The 21682-nt window shown below is 31.8% G+C and overlaps 1 protein-coding gene across 1 annotated transcript in view; it reads right to left on the reverse strand.

The window, feature by feature from the left end:
* Positions 1–1241: 1241 nt before the first annotated feature.
* LOC136971919 (glutamate receptor ionotropic, delta-1-like) overlaps positions 1242–21682 on the reverse strand; it is a 28961-nt gene continuing 8520 nt past the window's right edge. The window contains exons 2-5 of the mRNA XM_067266443.1: positions 1867–1911; positions 1692–1789; positions 1506–1596; positions 1242–1424 (exon numbers count right to left, since the gene is read on the reverse strand). Of these exons, the coding sequence (XP_067122544.1) occupies positions 1242–1424; positions 1506–1596; positions 1692–1789; positions 1867–1911 (417 nt within the window). The remainder of the gene's footprint in view (positions 1425–1505; positions 1597–1691; positions 1790–1866; positions 1912–21682) is intronic.

Below are 21682 nucleotides of genomic sequence, written 5' to 3' on the forward strand. Positions count from 1 at the left end.
TTATAATTTAAATCTAGCATATTCTATATCCGTTATAAACATTACTAAAATTTGCTTTAAAATGGAATCTATGCGGCGGAAAAAGGATATTTTTGATTTTAGCAACTATTCAAAAATTCATAAGTTATAATGTACCCATGTGAACAAAATAAATTATGGATATTCTAAAAATGAAACTTCATTAAAACCAATAATTAAATTTTGTTCATTAAAACCAAATATGCATTCTTATTTTTTTTTATAAATCAATACCAAAAAAGAGCTAAAGAAATTGAAGAATCTATGGTAAAAATACTCAACAATAGAAATTAAAGATGAAAATCATGTAGTAACAACAATAATTTCAGAAAAACATATCTCTCCATTCTATGATAAAACTGATTCTAGATAAAGTCAACGATTTAATATCGTTCAGTCATTATAATTTTTATTTTAATTCTTACAGATAATTTGATTTCATCATTATTACCACAATATGAAAATTTAATATTAGGCAAAGAAAAAACTTTAAAGGCTCACTTAATACTTAGTATTCGCAGTGAAACGTATTCGTGCATATAACTGGCTTGCAATAATGCAGCATAATGAAATTAGCACAGAATGAAACATAAGAATGTAATTTTAATGTAAAAAAGTCGTCCAAATCGGTAGCAGAATAGAACTTTTTTGTAATGATAACTACGTAATTAAATGAACGAAGAATAATTAATATTCATAGATTATCAACTGAAGTGCCTAATAATTGTTACGGTCATATCTACGTTACATACATGACTTAAATATAAAAATAGTTTTGGAACATCAATAATTAAATACTCAAACTTTACGTCATTTACAAGACTTTCAGGGATGAAACAGTAATCGAGATACCAAAACCTAGACAAAAAAATCATATACAATTTTCAAAATCAAATAATTTCGTGTCATATTACTTCTCTATTTTCAGATATTTTAAAATTTGTATAATTAGACAAGTGACATATTCTTGATAATTCATAAAATGTATTCCTTCGGAGGCTTGCAGATATTTGTAGAAATCTTAAAGACATTGCAAATTACATTAATTTCACCGAGTAACTAATACACAAAAATTTGTTAATACACGAATTATGTAAAATTACTGACGTCTTCTTATAAATAAAATATAGCCGAAAGTGGTTCGAACCTACACTATATAAATTGAAATTCTGAAACGTGGAAATACTCTGAATAAAGATGCAGAAAAAATTATTAAAACGTCGTTATAAAATTGTATTATCGTTTACCTCGAATGTAAATGGTCTAAAAATAGTTTTCCAATTCGGCTTCAATTTCTGTTCTTTGATGATAAAATTTACCGGTATCATATGAGTAATCGAAGAAAAATCAGCCAAGTCAAAGACATTCTTACTCATATACATAGGAAAAGCGGACATGTCTGCTTCCTGTCAGAAAAATAATCACAATATGAAAATTCATGAAACGTGAATATTTATAAGTATAAATAAATAGTTAACTAGAAATACCTTATTAATTATCTGTCCTATCATTCCATAGTAACTTCCATTTGGATGCTGTTGTATAACTGTTTTTGGCATAGGTTGAACGACTTCATACCTACAAAAATTTCAATTTTTCATAAATATATTAAATCGATAATTTATTTTGCAGTCTCATTTCTATAAGAATATTAAATTTTTATTAATTTTTACCTAAATTCTAATTTTTCCTGAAGCGTTTTAAATATATAAAACTGAAGTGCCCGAATTATTTGATTGTTAGATTGATTCACGTTTATCCACGCAGGCTCCTAAATAATCGAGTCATCAACAAAACTTCAACTGAATAGTATATTTCTACAAAACTTTTAAAAATAAATAAACTTACATCGATTCCTGCAATTTTCCAAACGTAATTCGATTCCATTTCCTCCTGAAATTAAAAAAAAGTGTGATAAAAATGAATATGTTGTAATTTACATGGTATGAATAATGTAAAATTTCATTTTGTATCTCAAAGAATAAAATAATATCTTTAAGGGTATTATGATAAAAATTAATAAATATTCACTTTTTCGAGAGATAACGTTTGTTTTTAGTTTTTATTTCGTGATTTCTTCCAGTATTTTTAAAGAAACATCCTAGCTACTAGATCAGGGGGTGGGGAACATTTTTAGCCATTACCCCAAAATATATTTGTGTAAGTCGATATTACCCTTCTCATTTTGAAAAGGAGAAAATCGATACAAATTTAAATTAAACGCTATTTATTGAATTATTTTACACTGAAAATGAATCATGAAAATAATAAATAATAGACAAACCAAATAAAATTATCATTTTGGAACACAATAATTTCATTTAAAACTTTTACTCTTTAGGTTTTGGAGAAACTCCTTATTACCCCCAATAATTTTATTTTACCCCATTTGGGGTAATTTACCCCGGTTTCCTGACCGCTGTACTAGATTATTAATTCACAATCTGGTCGCTATTGAAAAGTAAATGAGCAATCAATTTATTTGAGAATCGAAAAATTATTAGGTGTTATTTGGCTTTGCAATATAATAATATAACAATAATTGATATATCTTTATACTTTTATTAAAGTAAAACATAGAACGTTAAATTTTGATGTGAGTCTAGTAAAACAGATCACAAAAGTCCTGTTTGATTTTATTTTACCTTATTTACATTTATTGTTATTTTTTTATTAGTAGAAAAGCATGAAAAGGAAAATTTCATTTAATTTATTTAACAACCTCCGTGAGTTACAATGGGTCTCAACGATATAACTGGCTGTTCATTACTTCAGAGTGATTCGACCACACATATAAATTGTGTACAATTAATTTCTGCTTGATAGTATTGCAGACTCGAAATGATGCATCATATAACCGGTACAATGTGCACTTGGGAACAATCAACTGGTGCTTCACTGCACAGTATCCTTTGGGGCGTGACACATAAATAACACTCTATACCGCCAATTAATTTAATTTACAACCAATTACATTATAGTTAAATAATAAATTTGTTGAACTCAGTAATTTTACTTAAAATGTAAATTTGTAATTTGTAATCTTAGAGAATTAGTAATACTATTAATAAATTACAATGTAAATACAGTAATGTACTAATATATTTTAAAATGTAATAATTGTTATTGTTTTCAAACTGTTTTGCCATATAATTTTCCATATTCCATTGGAAGATAATATTGTATATCTTCATCATCAACTTTTACTTTCTTGGCTGTTACACATAACGGAGTAAGTATGTTTGTTGGTCCACTAAGTCGGCACCGTAATTGCTATTTTTCAAAATAGTTAGTATCATTCGTTTGACCACCTAAAACTAGCTTTTCAGAAATAATTTCTAATGTTTCATTTTAAATTATTTTTGCGATATGATCGTGCAGTTTGAAACACAGAATAATTAAACTCAAAAATAGATGTCTTTGAAAATATTATAGAGAAGTACAACATTTGAAACTTGCTGAAAGAAAACTCTTTATTTAAACATTTTTTTCAACATATTAGCATAGGTCGTTTTTAGGTTTTAGACTTAATTTAAAAAATCGTTACAAAATAGAATATTCTGTTTTTACTGTTTCTATTATACATACAAATTTTAACCAGCACAAATTAAATAAACAAATTGTGAAAATATAAGATTTTAATATAAAAATAAAATGAAAAAAAATATAAAATAAAAATTAAGAAAGTATAATGTAAAGAAAAGCCAATCCTGATAGTATGGGAACACATAACTCACGGTTTTTATGTTTTAATAACGTATTTACAAGGTGAATGTATTACGTTTGTGTCCCTAACGTTCATTTATTGTTTATTAATCTTGTTTTTGTAAATCTCTAATTTTTCTACTGTTGGAGAAAATACTGTATTATTGTTTGTCATCTCCTTTACAACCGAGCCTTCCATTTGAAACATTGCTGCAAAAATTGTATTACTGTGGCCGTTTTGCTGACGATTTTTGTGTTCCTTGAGATGCATCATGCAGTTTCTTTGTGTCAGCCAAAATAATTTTTTTAAGCCGTAACGGTTGGTTTTACAAGAGTTTTTCGTATACTCTAGAGCAATGATTCTCAACTTTCTTAGCTTTGCGATCCCCAAATAGTAAATATAAATAAATTTAATATTTCGCGCCCACCACCCAATGGAATAATAACAGTAAGTCTTACTATTACTAATTGAATTTTGACTGTAATTATAAATGTAATTTTTTTTAAAAACATTATATAATCACATTGCACTAATTTTATACATTAAGAAAATACCAACAAAATAAAAAATGTAATACAGTAGAGAGTCGTTAATCGGAACCCCGGTAATCGGAATCGCCAGTAATTGGCACGATTTTCAGTCGGACTGTGTCGTGCTGAATCGAACGTTTTTGATACTAGATTTACTTCTAAAGTATAATTTTTATGCTTTTACATTCTTCAATATATTTATTTTGTTTGCTCAAAATGAAAAAATAATTTTTAACAATACGATAGGCTCGATCATTATTATAAAAATTTTCGTTAGGCTTAAAATCGACGAAAATTCAAAACGAAGCGACACGCAACGAGAAAAAATTTGAACATCGGACAGGTTAATTAATGTATTTTTTTGTACATAATTGGTAATCGGAACAAATTACTAATCTGAACAACCCCAGTTTCCAGTTGATTCCGATTCACGATTCTCTACTGTACAACTATTTCTATTATTTTATGTCGCTGCGTTTATAGCGACGGATATGAACATGTATGTATGATGTGTACATACATTAGAAATTTACAAGTTCCAACTTGATGTATACATGCTCTTTGTAACTTGATCTCCAATAATACTCGCTGTGAGAGCATGTTTGAACAAGTCGTGCTGTCAGTAGTATAAAAGAGGCGCTGGCGACTGCACCACTTCAGTTAACTTTCGCATGCGAAGAGTGCGTCTGGTGTTTTTATTTTAGTGTGCGGTCAACCGTGAAACTGAATTGTTTTTTTTAAGTTTCAAATGCAAAATGAATAAATTTGTAAAAAAAAACTAAGTGAGCCATCTACATCCAGTTAACCGGTTGGTAAAAAAACAAGGTTGTACAATGACAGTTATTTAAATTATGGTTTCACCTCATTTGATGGAAAGCCACAATGCGTTGTTTGCTCTCAAGTTTTCTCCGATGAAAACACGAAGCCATCAAAATTAGTTCGACACTTGGAAACTAAACATCCGGCTCATAAAAAAAAACCCTTGAAATATTTTTCGAAAGAGAATTACATACCTTGAGAAATCAACAAACTTCTATTTGTAAGTTAAGCCATACTGATAAAAGTGTACTTGAAGCATCTTATCTCGTAACATTAAGAATAGCTAAGATGTCCAAACCCCATACAATCACCAAAAACCTCATATTACTTGCTGCAGTTGATATGGCCAGTGTTTTAATAGGTGTGGAAGAAGGAAGAAAGTAAAAAACATTTCGTTTTCTAACGACACAATATCAAGGCGAATCGATGACATGGCTGCAGATATTCGAAATCAGATAATTCAGGAAGTGAGTTCGAGTGAATTTTTTAGTATTCAATTTGACGAATCAACACATGTAGCAATCATGTCTCAGTTCTTATGTTTTGTGAGGTATGAATGCGATAGAGACACATCAATCAAAGAAAACATGTTGTTTGGCAAAACAGCACCGGGTCATGCGACAGGACAATGCCTTTTTGATGTTTTTTTTTATGAAACTACGAGAAACTATACTAACATAGATTGGACAAAATGTATTTACATTTAAATTTAATTAATTCAAGAGTAAGTAGAGCTATCTGTATTTAGTAACAGACTTTGCTCCCTGAGAAATGGAAAGACGAGAAGGCATGAGATGTGAAGTGTGAAGTAAAGGGGGATAGGGAAGTGTGAATAAGAAGACGTGGGAGGCCCAATGGTACCTGCATCGCATTTATCGATGAAAACAGTAGGGTACAAATAGAATACAATACAATATAGAAATATACAATTGACAAAAGGTGGAAAGCCTACTAAAACAAGAGGTAGGCTTTCGTACGAACATACAACTTGTAGACCGTTACCAATTACAGAATACCAGGTATAAAGCAAAGCTTAATATTATTTGTGTTTCTTACAAATTAATTGCAACTATATATACAATACTGTGACAAGTGGTTATTCACCACGGAACCGGTGTTCAACAACGTCTCTGCCCTGGTAGCCCATGAACACTAAGATATAGTTTCATAGCTGTAAGTATTACGTAAAGCCTTAGTTTTATGCACAAAGTTTTTAAGTCCTTGCCACACTTCCTTGTTATTAAATGTATTGCAGTATGTCGTGATGGTGCAAAGGCGATAATAGGAAAGAACAGTGGATTAACGAAAATATTAAGAGATCGTCTTATACCAAGGGCGAAATAGACGCACTGCTTCCTTCATAGACACGCTCTTGTCACAAAAAATATGCCGGAAAATCTCAATCAAATTCCTTGAAGCTGTGAAGGTGGTTAATTTTGTTAAAAGCCGACCGTTACAGAACAGCCTGTTTGCTAAACTATGCGATGAAATGGACGAATATAAAAAAAAAAAATCTTTCTTTTCCATACAGAAGAGATGGTTATCAAGGGAAAGTGTTAGCCCGGGTATTGGAATTGCGAGATGAATTAATAATATTTTTCCAGGATAAACGCCATTCTCATTGTATTTACAGAATATTGAGAGTATGTTGTTGTTGGCTTACTTAGCTGATATATTTTCGCATTTAAACGACTCGAATGTGAATTTACAAGGACGTGATACAAACATTTTATTAATGACAGACAAAGTTCATGCTTTCATTAAGAAGCTTGATATCTGGATTATTCGCCTTCAACGCAAAAATTTGGATATGTTCCCACTCACTTCGGATTGTATTGAAAAAAATTTGAATGAACAAGACACTATTATTTACCACAGTTTGGAATGCATGAAGATTCATTTGCGTGAGCTAAAAACTCAGTTGACAGAGTATTTCCCAGAAGATAAAAATGATTTCTCGAAGAGATGGGTACTGGATCCGTTTACTGAAAGTGTTGTTGCCACTGCTGTTACTAGTTGAGATTCACGACCAGCTCATCGAAATGTCTGCCGACAAAACGCTGCAACTGCAATTTACATCTGAAGATTTAAGTACGATTTGGCTTGCTCGTCGACACGAAGATGGAAATTTAATCACAGAAGCATTGAAAATATTAATCCCTTTCGCCACGTCTTATCTCTGTAAAAAGGGATTTTTGTCTATGGTTGCGCTAAAAAACGATTCCTGTATTAAGTTTTTTCACTCTAAAGCAATTTGCTTCTGTGTGTTCCTAATGTAGATCCACATATGGAGAGCATTTTAAATGAAAAACAATTGCAACTATCACATTAATGTCTTTTCTTTACATGTGTACTTATTGTAAGTAAAATGTTTATAAGTTTATAATCAATGATTTTTTCTCATAAAATGATTTCATTATTGTTTTGCGACTCCCAGGTTGAGAAAAACGGTGCTCTAATGTTCGTCTTAAAATAGTTTGTCTTTGCCATTCCTTAGTAAGTCCTTCTTATAATAGATGCTTTTTTATACACTATCTTCCAGTTTTTGTAAGTTGCTGGCCTATTTATAATGCATCCCGAACATTTGTGGCATGTAAATTTATTGATTTTATCGATGTCTTTTAGAATTTTATTTTTGTATTATTCATAATTCCTTAAAGTATTCGAAATCGGTTAACGTTCTCGAATGTTGTAGGAATTTTCAATTTTATTTAAATTCACCTTAGCTTATACGGAGAGTTGATTGTCGGATTAACAACCTGACCCTGTAAACATTGTGAGTGTTATGAAAACAGTAATATAATGAACAGAAATATTGATCCAATAGGCGGAATTACGACCCCAAATAATATGACGTCGGAAGAGGAAACTGACAACAGTGCCGATATCCGATGCGCGGGGATTATTTTTACTGCCAGGAACATTACGAAGATTGGAACGTGGAATGTGCGTACTCTTTATCAGTGTGGAAGACTTGCTCAGATATTACGGACATTTGATGAAAACCTGTTGGTTATTTTTGGCGTCAGTGAAATTAGATGGACAAACGGCCAAATCAGTGGCGACAGTAAGACCGTTCTGTACGCGGGCTATAAAGAGCGGCACGATCGTGGAGTAGGTCTTATTGTAAGTAATCGAGCGACAAAAGCACTTACTTGAATAGAGATCCTTCAGTGATCGAATTATTGCAGCTTGTTTTACCTATGGGCATGCCAAAGCGACTGTGGTGCTAGTTTATGCGCCAATTAACCGTGCAGGAGAAATAATAAAAGATGAATTTTATGAGCAGCACCAAGATGTCTTTGTTGGTAACCCGAATCATGACTTGAAACTCCTGATCGGGGAGATCAATGCCCAATTGGGCGATGCCCGTCGAGAATTCGAGACTGAGTGGTGCTCATGCGAATGACAATGGAGAAAGGTTAACATCGTTTTGTGAACACAACAAGTTGTGTGTTGGGAACATGTACTTCTAACATCGACTTATCCATAAAAACACCTTACCAGATTGGCGCACATTCAATGAATTTATCTGTATTAGTAAAAAGCGGAGGTCATTAATGCAAGATGTGAGGGTTTACAAAAGTAAGGATATTGGATCTGAGGTTTACCTAGTTAAGGCGGATATTAAGCTGAAACTTCTTAATCAAAGGCGGTCATGCTAAAAAGACCACTCGCGATAGAAAAATTAAATTTATCTAATTATCACTGAAGCATTTACTCTGGAGTTGCACAATCGCTCCGCCATACTTGGAGAGATGATAGATATCGAAAATCTTTGGGAAAACCTCAGATACATTACCACGGAGTGCACCCAAAACATCACTGAAAGACATCGAGGAAGACGTAAAAATGAATGGATTTAAGTTTGTTCGTGGAAACTGATTGATGAGAGGAAAGCTGCAGAACTTAAAAATGACCAGTCTAAAATAATGGCTGAGATGGAGGAAGAAAGCCAAAGATATGCCAGTTGGATAGATGTGTAAAAAAGTTGTCAGCAAGACAAGCAGGAATGGTTATGAAGAAGGGGCGCTGAATTACAAGACGTTTGACCGGAATGACTTCAGACCCTGTACTGCATAGTCAATGAACTGACTGAGACCAGTAGTAACTCCAACGTTCCAATAAAAGATAAGAACTGGAAGCTTCTCATCGCTCAAGATGAGCAGAACAGGAGGCGGATGGAACATTTCCGAGAAATATCAAATTAAACTCCTTAAGCCCTTAACCCAAGATATCTTGGGCATAAGCCTTAAAAGGCCTCAAAAAGGGCCCTGATATATAACTTTTCTAAAAATGTATGGATCAGCATATATACATCGTTATCTATCACCTATGCAAATTTTATGAATGTTTTTGACCGTGAAAAATATTTTATGACGATTTATTAATTATAGTTAATCGCGCTATTATTTTTTATGGGAGTTTTTTTTATAAAATTAATTAAATCGTTCTAAACTTCTACTTGACCGTTTCGACTTCTGTAAAATTTTTTAAAATGCGATTGGATGTTTTTTATGAAATCTGCAGGTTATTTTTTTATTATTCAGTAAAATTTTTTTCCCATACCTTTTTTTGGTCCCCTCATATTTTAATAGCATAAAATCGGAAATATTGTGTTATATTTGAACAGATGCGGTAAGTTAGCTCCCTTCAGCTTTAAACCGATAATCCCCTGAATCGTACTTGAGAACTACCCCGGAAAGCTGCATCCAGCTGTTTCCAAGGTCAACCGGTTTACAATGTAGAATGCATGTGTAAAATTTCACGCCTTGTTAAATGAATGAATAACACTCCCTGCAGCTATATTTATCGAATAAAAGCATTTTTAAAAGATAATTTATAACTTTTTATATAGTTGTTCTGGAAATACACTTTTTGGAGGGCGTTTTTTGCGCGGAAATTATTTCCCGGCAATTTTTTTTAATGTTAGATTCGTATTTAAGTGGAAATAATTAATTAGTATAAAAAATAAAATTCTTAGAGGATACTTTTTTGCCATTCGAGATTGCAGAAAAAGGCTGAAGCAGTGGCGTAGCGTGGGTGTCAGCCGCCCGGGGCAGAGGAAAATTTTGCCGCCCTCCTTATTTAGGTATTATTATTATTTATCGTAAAATCTTGCCGCTCCCTTAATATGCCGCCCGGGGCAGGCCGCCCATCCCGCCCCCACTACGCTACGCCACTGGGATGAAGGCATTAAACAGAACTGACCGTAACATACAATTTTGATATTGAGGATACTCGGGTTGAGCTTCGGGTGGACACTGGTGATCTTTCTTTTGAAAAAGTGGAATTTGCGATTAAGAGCCTAAAGAACAATGGGTTTGCTGGTTTGGTAGAAACTACAGCTAAGATTTTGAAGCACAGAGGGCAGCCCATGTAGGACAAGGTAACGTATTGTTTAACAGATGCAGGCTATGTGTGTAAGTTCTGGAGGATTGGAGAAGGAGCGCTATAGTCAAGATTTCTAAGGAAAGAGATTTCCCCAAGTGTACCAACTAAAGAGGTATAACCCTGCTTTCTGTGCCTGGAAAGGTATTTTGTGTGGTCCTCCATTGACGCCTGCGGACTTTCCTTGATCAGCACTTGAGGGAGGAACAAGCTGGGTTTCGCTGCAGAAGATCGTGCAGGAGCAGATCTTATCCCTTCGAAATATCATCAAACAATGCGTTGAGTATCGAAACCACTGACCATCAATTCCATTGATTTTAGGAAAGTTTTTGACAGTCTTCATCGAGAGTTTCTCTGCTGAAATTTGCATTATTCGGTATACCAGCAAAGTTATTCACCATTTTCATGACCTTATATTTGCATTCAATTTGTTGGGTAAAAATTAAAGGTGTCCATAGGAACTTTTTTAAAATTATGACAGGAGTGAGGCAAGGTTGTCTGTCCCCTTTCCTCTTTCTTGTCACTCTTCATTACGTTATGCGACAGGCAGATAGGCCTGGTGCGCTTATTGGGATTGGCATCCAGGTCTAAGATATTTTCTTATTGGAGGAAAGTGAGACAATGCTACAGCATACCACGACCACATTGGTTTGGGAGGCAGACAAAATTGGCTTCAGGATAAACGCTGTAAATTCGAAAATTATGCGTGTGAGTAACCCTGCCCAAATGCAGGGGAGTAACGGTTGGAACACAACGATTGGAGAAAGTGAAGAAATTCACATACTTGAGTAGTGTTATTTCGCAAAATGGCGACACAGAGAAAGATGTGAAGTTATGCATTGGAATGGTGGCGACTATCTTTCGGCGGATGAACAAGATCTGATACTTACCATGCATCACATTGAGAACAAAATTCCGCCTGTTCATCTCCATCGTGATCCCGATAGCTATTTATGTTAGTGAGTCATGGAAGACATCAGAAAACATCAATAGAAGGCTCGATGTCTTCCAACAGAGACACTTACGACGAATCCTAAAGATCCGATATTTACATCATATGGCCAATGAAGAGGTTTTCTGAAGGAGTAAGATGCGTAAACTTCATAACATTGCCCGTAGAAAAGTCTGAGTGGCTTGTCACATTTTTCTGGAGAATAATAGGATCCCTAAGAAATCAATGAAATGAATTCCGCTGGTGCCAAACGACCATGCAGACGCCTCAGAAATACATGGCGTAGAACTTTTCTTCAATACTTAAAAATGTACAACGTGACGAGGGAGGTTTCCGCTAAGGATCGAAATCGATGGAAGATAATTGCTACCCGGTAAGCTACTCAGCATTGTAGGAACTACTACTACTACTACTACTACTACATATTTCCTGATGAGCTCTTCTATTGTGGATGTTTTATATCCTAATGTTCCAGCTCTAGCCTAAAGAGAATGAGGCCTGTGAATCTTACAGAAATACACATTCCAATAAAGTGAGCAAGAGATGGTGTTTTTTATCGAAATAAAAGTAAGCTTAACTGTGGCTCTAGCTTAAAAAGACAGACAGAATGATACTTATTGAGAAATTCTATAAAGTCTGTGAAACACTAAAGAATACTGTACTGTTTAATTGCACAGTAGGGGGAAGATTCTAGGAAATCTGAGTGTTTCGTGTATATTCAGTGTCACAAAAAATAATGATACTGATCAAATATGCAATACATACAGTTTTCTGTGCTTTGTTTCATATCATTTTTATATAGACTGGCAACAGCATAAAAAATGTAATACAGAATGGCGTCAGCACCTTTCCTTGATCACAGGAACAGGAAAATAAAAGAATAGGCCTGACTTAGTGTATAGTCTAAGAAAATGAGGGAAAAGAGAGAGATGTAGTAGGAAGAGGTGAGGAGAGGGATGGGAAAAAAAGTGGAAGGAAGAGGGATCAATGAGCGTCTGCTGGGAAGCAATTATAAATAAACAGATATTACATGACAATTCGTGTGAAGAAGTTATGACAAACAGAAGGAATGATGACACGTATAATATAAAACAGGATGAGTAGATACCATTACAGGTATGACCAAGGAAATAAAACCGAGATGGTGGAAGAAAAAACAAATAACATACTATACGATTTATATGGCGGTCGACCAAAGCAACAAAGGTTGACAAGAGTTGTAGATAGTAACAATAGTGGGTGAATAGTTGCAAGAACACATAAAGTTTGTGGTGGAACAGTCTCGTTGTTGGTGGTTTGTTGGTTGATTAGACGTATGTTATTCACAAAGTTCACAAATACTGGAATGATTGATTATTGTCCACGAGGACATTGAAGTTGGCAAGGCCAGTAGTATATATCTTTTTCAACTTGTTGCCTAAGAAGTGAGTGTTGATAAGTATGCTTCTTACAGGTGAAAATTAAATGGTAAGGGGCCTTCTTTTTCCTCAATTTCGCAGTCACAGAGTGCATTGCTTTTGTTGAAAAAGCGTAAATAATAGGCATTGAAATTGCTCTAAGAGAGTTGAGATCTGTGTTACAGAATGCTTGTTTTCAGGTAACTGAGAAGAATCCATTGTTTACGTGAAGCAGGAAATCGTGGGTAAGGCGATAAGTGTTACTGTTGTCCCATTCGCTTTGCCATCAGTCCATGATAATTGAATGGAGCTAATTACAGAGGTAACAGATAGGGACTGGTGCGTTTCCACTGATTACAGAAACACAAGCAATAACTCACAAAAAAGTTAAATAATGTATAATGGATTACATATAACAACTAATAATGGAAGAATTAGAATACTCCAATTCTCCATTGGATAGCATTCGTTATATTCTCGCTGTACTATAATGGCGCCACGCGATAAAAGAACAAGTCATATTTTATAACACGAAATTCAACTCTTTTATAACATACTAGTAGCCCGGGACGCCCCCTAGTGGGCGTTTTAGCAGTATTACAAATTTCTATGAGGCATGTTTAATGCACTTAATATATGAAAGTTGTGTGCGCTTAATTTTTAAAAGTTTGATGCACTTAATCTTCTATATATATAACCCATTCAACAGGTGTCCGTCCGTCCGTTAGTGCCATGAAAGGTTTCTATTATTATATTAAAATATTAGCTTAACTATTTCACTTATCGTTTTATCGTAGCGGTTCAAATCTATCCGGTTTTTCGTTATTCGCCCCCTAGTGAACATTACAGGCATTCCGTGACAGTAATAAATTCCTATTACAAATATACTGAATTATTTATATTGTTATATTGACCAAATAATAATGTATTGGCCAAATGAAGAATAATAATTTATATTGTTAATTTAAATAATAATTAAAATTGTTAACTTAATTTGAATGTTTGAAATATGGCACACGATAGGGGCGCCTCTAGTGTCGGTTATCAAACTGTTACGGGACGAACGGAAGGAAGGACGGACACCTGTTGAATGGGTTATATATATAGATAAAAACTATAAATTATATTTTGTACGATTATTTTAATAATTATTTTAACTTTTTATCTATAATTAACCCTACAGGCCCTTCTTCGTTTTTTTTTGTAATAACAAAAATAACGAACTGTGGTATGAAGAGGAACAAAGATGAATAAATATAAACAATCGTTATTTTTTTCAATAGTTTTTTTCTATTGTTTTAGTTTTATAAAAATTTCTTACGAAATTTTTAAATGTAATTATCCTCCAGGGTATTTACTAGTTTCACTAATGTATTTGATTTATTTATTAGTTATTTAATTATGTCAAATATAATACCGTATTAGGGACGAAATACATTAATACACGAATACAAATAATTGTAAAAAAAATATTTTGAGATAAAACTCTACACGTATTTTACGTACAAGGACACAACTAGACGAGTCTTTATAACAAATTTCGGAAAGAAAGAGTTCTTCAACCTTGCAATCATAAAGAATGAGAATATTCACTTCTCATTCTGATAATATCCTTTTTCTCCTGTTCATAGCAATCTAATGTGTGTAACATCATTTCTGTACTTGAAATTATGTGCTAGGAAAATTAAAACAAAAATGCCCAACATCGCCAGGCGAAATAATAGAACAATTTATAGGACTGTAGGAATATAAATAAATACAATGATTAAGTTTTTATCTTAACTTAAAAAGTAAAGATAAGATATACGTAAACGAGCAATTATTGATTATAACACGGTCACAGTGCCGGGCTGAAATTTTTATTCATATTTTAAATTTATTTAATTTCAAATACATGCTCTCTGCCTCAAATTAGTCGTGGCTTTTCCCTGTACATCATATCATATTTTTCCTACAACAAGAGTCATGCCGATCATCTAATACCTTTGGGGGCTTTGAATTGAAATGTTGTGACTACTGGTTTGCATTGGTAATGCGTATATTGTTATTATTGTTATTCGGTGCCTTATGATCTCGTTTTTTATTTAAATAACTTTATTCTCGATATTAATGAAAGAGAATAAACGAATGACAGTAAAAATTAATAGGTTTAAAAATTTTTCAAATTGCAGCCTAACAAATTCTTTTTTGTTATAAATTATAATAGTTTACTTTAACCACCAAAAAATTGAATCTATATTAATACAGTATAAGTAGTAAAATAAAACGAACTCTTATAAGTATTTTCTTATAATATAATTATAATTTTCTTAAATATAAATTATTTATATACATATATTTAAATATAAATATGTCATAAAATAAAATATAACTAAAACTCATAGTTTCAGTTATATTTACTTATTTATTAGCTATTAGTTATATAGGAATATATCATTCCCTAACCACGCACGATCCCAAGAAAATCCACATATCCTGCCGATATATGTGGCTTGGTCACGCGATACTCAACCTGTCTTCCGTAGTTTTATATTCTCGGTTACTGGTAAGCAGTTTGATAAATAATAAGTTACATTTCATTCTGGAAAAATGTATGATTTGTCTTTCGTTAAACTTAATGTTTTTAATAAAAATAAATTTTTCACAATAAAATCTGTGAGAAATGGTATAATAGAAACTTTTGTTTATAAAATGAAACAGTTTCCGTATATCCGGAATGCCACCATATTAATTTATTTGCAGCACTAGACAGTTATTTTAATTAATATAATTTTTCATATTATAATTTTATAAACCTATTATGTATGTTTGTAAGCTCACACTTGCACATCGGGCGGAATTTTAAGCAAAAAGCATCGAAAATATTCAAAAGGAGAATTTTTGGTACGCATAACGTCTATGAGAAATTAGTGATAACGGGCTGCCTCTCATTAGAAGTGGATGCTGTAAACTATGTAATTCTTCGAAAGTTTGCTCTAGAGAAATAACTCATGTCTGCATTGATTAAATTTTTGACAAATGCACAAAAAACATAAAATATAAACAAATGATCGCTAATAACAGTGATTTTTTTCTTAAAAAGCCCGCTTTTATTATTAATATTGTTATTATTACGTTGCGAGTGTCATGCTCATATAATGCTGTTGCCAAGTGCAATGTTGAACTAAAGTCAAAGTTCGGTAGGTATTACCGAACCAAGCATAACAATAAGCTGCGTTTTTGGTATTTGTGTCAACATCTAGAAACTTCCTAACAATATGACATGTATTCAATATTTCGGTAGTGCCATGTATATGTTTTTATTAACTTAATTCAAATCTTCTATATATATGTAGATTATATATATATATATATATAATCGAGATGGGTTGATATTGATAATAATAATAATAAGTGCAGAGCCCAAACGGTTATGAGCTGAAAGTTCATATTTGATACACAGATATTTGTTCGCAGCTTCATGCGAACGTACAATAAAAAGGGATTTTCCGAAGTTCTCCTCCGCAGGGGGAGAGGGAGATGGTTTGGCTGAACTAAGATTTTACTATACTATTTTTTGATGCGGTTTTTTTGCGTTTTTGCGGGAAATCGAACATATTTTTAGACCTATTTAAAAATTCTGTAATTAGTCTCGGAAGAGGGTGAACCTAATTCTTGCACCCGGTGAAAACGAGTAAGATCGACTATAATCTAATAATCTTAATCTTCGCCATTGTTACTTTTTGCCCGAGCAACGGCGGCCTCATCTGCTAGTATTTATTAATTACGATTGTATAAACTTCGTCTAAAGCTAAAATCTTGGAAAGTCGAACGGTAAGTTTAAGAAATCTTATCTAAATCGAAGATCCAAAATTTAAACGAGATTCAAGAAGACAATACGAGCAATTATTTATTGTAACACGGGGTTCAAATTATTAATAATATTTTAAATTTATTTAAATTAACCTATATGCTTTCCACCTCCAATTAGTAGTGGCCTGCCCTTTTACATCATATATTTGTTTTAACAATACAATGGTGCCGGTCATCTATCTAACACCTAACAGAAAAATTTTTAAATTGAAATAACGTGACTTTCACATATCTTCTCGAGATTAAGGAAAGACAGATATACAGACGACAGTGGAAATTTACAGGTCTACAATTTTTTTAAAATTGCAGCTCAAAATGTATTGGTTTGGATGGTAGAACTTTTGAACGAACACATAAATGTATAAAATATCTGATAAGTTTGAATGAAAAAAAAACTTTTGAAAAGAAGCATTAAAAGACTTACATAGAAAATAATTTTCGTTCGAGTCTATTCTTTAATTCTTTTTGTAATTTAACTCAGAAGTAACAGTAAAAACTCGCTTGAAGATATAACTTAGTGTTCAGACAAACAGTAAGGATAAAATATTAAAAAATTACGGAAGTTAAAATTGATCAAACGCCAACATATTGTGATAAATTTTATCATTGTTTAAAGCGTCAAATCCTACAATAAAAGTAAATTTTAACTTCCGTAATTTTTTAATATTCTATTCTTCCTGTTTGTCTGAACACTAAGTTATATCTTCAAGCCAGTTTTACTGTTACTTCTGAGTTGGACTATAAAACGGATTACAGAGTAGACTCGAACGAAAATTATATTTTTATGTAAGTTTGTTGATGCTTCAAATGAAGATAAGCTTGGGTTATGCTGTTTATGAAAATAGCTACATTGTTTAAACTTTAAAAAATTATCAAAAAATTTACAGAGCTTTTATCAGAAAACATAATGAGAAACACGACACAATAATTGGTTTTAAAGGTATTTATAAAAAAGGAAAACAAACCCAATAAAGCTCGGAAGAGAACAGAGAAACGAATTCCTCAAAGGCAGTCGAGTAGTAAAGATACACTAGTCTCTTTCGCAGCTACTACTACGATAAATGTGGCAAGTCTTGCGACTGAATAAAATATGTAAGTTTGAGAAGATGGATGCATGAAGTTGCCAACCTTCTGCCTCAAATGCAACGAGATTCAGCCTAGTGATGATAGCCCAATAGTTACAATTGATCCAGATGAGTCTTCCGAGTTGTAGAATAATTAGCTAATTAACTTGTTTATATTTTTGATATAAATAAGATACATATTTGTAACCTAATATAGTTTACATTATAAGCAATTTATAATTATTTTTTCCATTTAGTTTTTTTTTTTTTTTTTTTAATTCATGTTCCCCATATGTTCGGGTAGTTAGTAATTCGCGTACCTGTATTTGAATAATTTTCCTCCAGAAGATAGATATAAATCCATGTCCACCTTTAAGGCACCCAAGTTCCAAGTTATCTTATTTGTCAAGTCATGATTTGTGAAATATAAATCTGGAAGACGTAGTCTTATGCAAACAAAGTATAACCATCTTTCCAAGTTGCTATACAATTATGTATAAAATATTTATATACATAAAAAATGCTATATAAACATAGAACTTAATTTCATACCTTGATACTCTTCTTACGCACTTTATCTCTTAGCGTCTTCTAAATATGAAATTTCCCTTGACGATGATATAACACAGCGGTGTAGAGAATATAAAATTAGATTTATCTCTGGACTTATTCGTGACGTGTTTATGTTTGTTGCATCTAACGACCAGATTTAGTATTTAGAATAAATTGTGTATGACGTGTATACATTAAAATCGATTCTTATTGAATTTAATTACCAATTCGAAAGAGCACGTGTTTTTTAATATAAATTATGCTAATAAATCATTGAATATGTTGTAAAAAGAGAAACAAGAAAGAAATTTTAATAAATTTTATCTTTTGTCATATTTTGTTTCTCTTCATTTAAATGTCACGTTATGGCTGTCAGTTTTAACCAATGAAATAAATAAATAATATTATGTAAAACCATATTACTATAGTTTTTAAAAACCAAGAACACATCAGGGAATTTCAGTTGACCGATGAAAAATTCTGATGAAAGTAGTTAATAACATCAGTAAAAACGCATTTCTTGTAAACAGTCCTTACTTATAATTAATTCAAACTTTATTTATTCAAGCGTTATTGATTTAACAGTTTTAAATTAACTGTTGCTATAAAAAATATAAATAACGTAGTTATTATTTTATATAAAAGTAATAAATTACTACTTTATATTAACAGTTTTTTTGTATTTGTTATATTATTTGTTATTCGTTGGTACTTGATATATTAATAGTCCTCTTTTTGTCTGAAGTATTTTAGCAATCAAAAAATATTTTATTCTAATGTGTTTACAAATGTTTAGTTCTAATTACTTTTACCCAATAACTTGTACTAAATTTATGGATTTGCCAAAGTTGAACCTTTCATTAAGTTCATTCAGTAAATATTATACACTACTTTTCCAATCAACATTGCTTATTGTCTGTAATTAATTTACAGCAGTCTCATAGGTTTATCGGATACTGTCGTATTCTACTAGTCAATCGTTTATATATCATTATTATTGCCTTACTGTCCTTTATTTCTTTATTATATATTTTGTCAACATGGACATTAATTATTAATAGAACAATTATACTGAAAACAGACTTTCTTTATTAAGCTACCTGATAGCTTAATAAAGAAAGTCCAGGTAACTTAATAAAGAAAGTCTGTTTTCTTTAAGAACTTTTTCTTTAATTTTTGCGTAAAAGCTTAAAACTAGTATAATTGTCCTATTAATAATTAATATCCACGTTGACAAAATATATAATAACGTTTATATATCAGTTTTATAGCTTCAAAATATTGTAAGTTAAATTCAACATACGCACTTCAGAAACTCTGTTTCAGGTAACTAAGAAAAATTTAATTAAAATAATTAATGTTAGGAGGAATGAACGAGAATATTTTCCTTTTTATTTTTTACTCTTTCTGTCTTGCGGCAATAAAAATGTTTATTTTTAATCATACTGATTGTGGGTTCAAACACGATTCCAATATAGGTAGACGCGTGATGGGGACTTAATATAATAGTGTAGACTAGAAGTGTGAACCTGTGGTAGGTGTGTCCAAATAATTGGGAACAATATCCAAGAGATGTTGCGTATAGGAACTCGGAGTAAACGAACGGAATAGGAGTCTAGAGATCTTTTTGTTTTTTTTTTTCATTTAAAATAGGATATAAACATAAATAAAAAACATATAAAATTCGATATAAATATAAATAAATACATATAAAATTCGATATAAACTGTAATAAAATTCGATGAACTTATAATAAATTCGCTGTATAAATATTCTCCAGTAAAATTTACAAACCGTGCTTATTTGAAGCATCATTCATACATATCTTTATTGACTTGGCATATGTCTCTTTCAAAATCACGACTATTTACAAATTAGCGTATCTTAGTCTATCTGACATAAATTCTTCTTAAAATGCATGTAAAGTAAAACCCAGGGCCAGATTTTAGGCGATTGGAGCGATTGGTGCCAATCGGGCCTCGCGCTTGAAGGGGCCCGCATCACGTCAAAATTTATATATTTAAAAATAGTACATGTTACAATAATAAATATCTAGGTATATTATTATTAAAAATAAAACAACATATTTCAATATGTAAATTAACAGTTAATTAATTTTGTTATTTAACGTTTGAGGGGCCCCGCAAAAAAAAAATTTAATCGGGCCTCGCACCTATTAGATCCGGCGCTGGTAAAACCTCATTATTTCCATATTGAAAATTCAAAGTACGGTTGCAATTTCCAACCAAGAAAATTGAATTTTTTTTATATATTTTCGTTCGAATAATTCCAAATACGAGTACAATGAAATTCGAAGTTATTATCTGGTATCCCGCTGAAATCTTATTTCATTCGAAATCTTCCATCATATTACACATGTAATAAAAAATTTTTTCGCACAAATGTCATTTTTAAGTTTCGGTTTTACAAATTTTACGTTAATAATCGAACTGCGACTGGACCGATCGAACACGACTTTGAACTATCCGGATGTTTTTGGGCTCCAATTTGTAAAAAGTGAAGACCTATAAATTCCACTGTTGTATGTTGACCGTCCGGTGTCTGTCCATAAACTCGAGAACGAAGTCACATAGATGAAATTCGTTAGTAGAATTTAAAACTTTCAAAGAGTAGGGCCCGATTACTTTTATGCAAACAATAGATGCAAAGCACAAGTCACGTAAGTTTAAATGAAGTTTTTTCCCGTATTGTGTTAAATAGATTAACGACACGACAGCATTTTTAAAGAAATATATGATGTATCTGAATAGAGTATTAATTATGTGAATAGCATATAATATAAATTAAATAAATTTAAAAATATGATTAAAAATTGCAGCCTGGCATTGTGACTATGTCACAGTAAAAATAATTTAGATTTAATTTTACTTTTTTGAATGCTTTTAACAGGGACAAATATCTTGTACATCAGAAAAATAAATTTTCTGAAAAGATGTATCACGAAATGTGATATGTAAGACCACGTCTTTATTAAGAATGATGTATAATTTATTTGAATGTTCTGTCTCGGCATGGATACTACAAAGTATTTGATAAACAGACTTTGTTCGCGGTTTCTTAGATAGATTTTAAAACAAACATTCATTAAAACGAAAAGCGTACATGTTGATTTGACGTTAATGATTTTACGATAATTAAATAAGTAAAAAGTAGATTGAATTTACTCAATTTAATGAATATTTATTAATCGTCTGCTTAATTGGTACTTTTAATAACTACGAAGAAAATACATGAAGTTGTCAAATACGCCCCACAAATAAAAGTTTAATTATTCAATGTACTGAAAAGTAATGCAAATTTCGTTACAACACTATTATATTTTTCAGAAATAAAGTTTTCAAATATATCCAATCAGATTGTAGTTTTCTAATTATTAAACT

Source organism: Centruroides vittatus, unplaced genomic scaffold (assembly GCF_030686945.1).
Source record: "Centruroides vittatus isolate TY-2023 unplaced genomic scaffold, ASM3068694v2 contig_273, whole genome shotgun sequence".
Taxonomy (NCBI): domain Eukaryota; kingdom Metazoa; phylum Arthropoda; class Arachnida; order Scorpiones; family Buthidae; genus Centruroides; species Centruroides vittatus.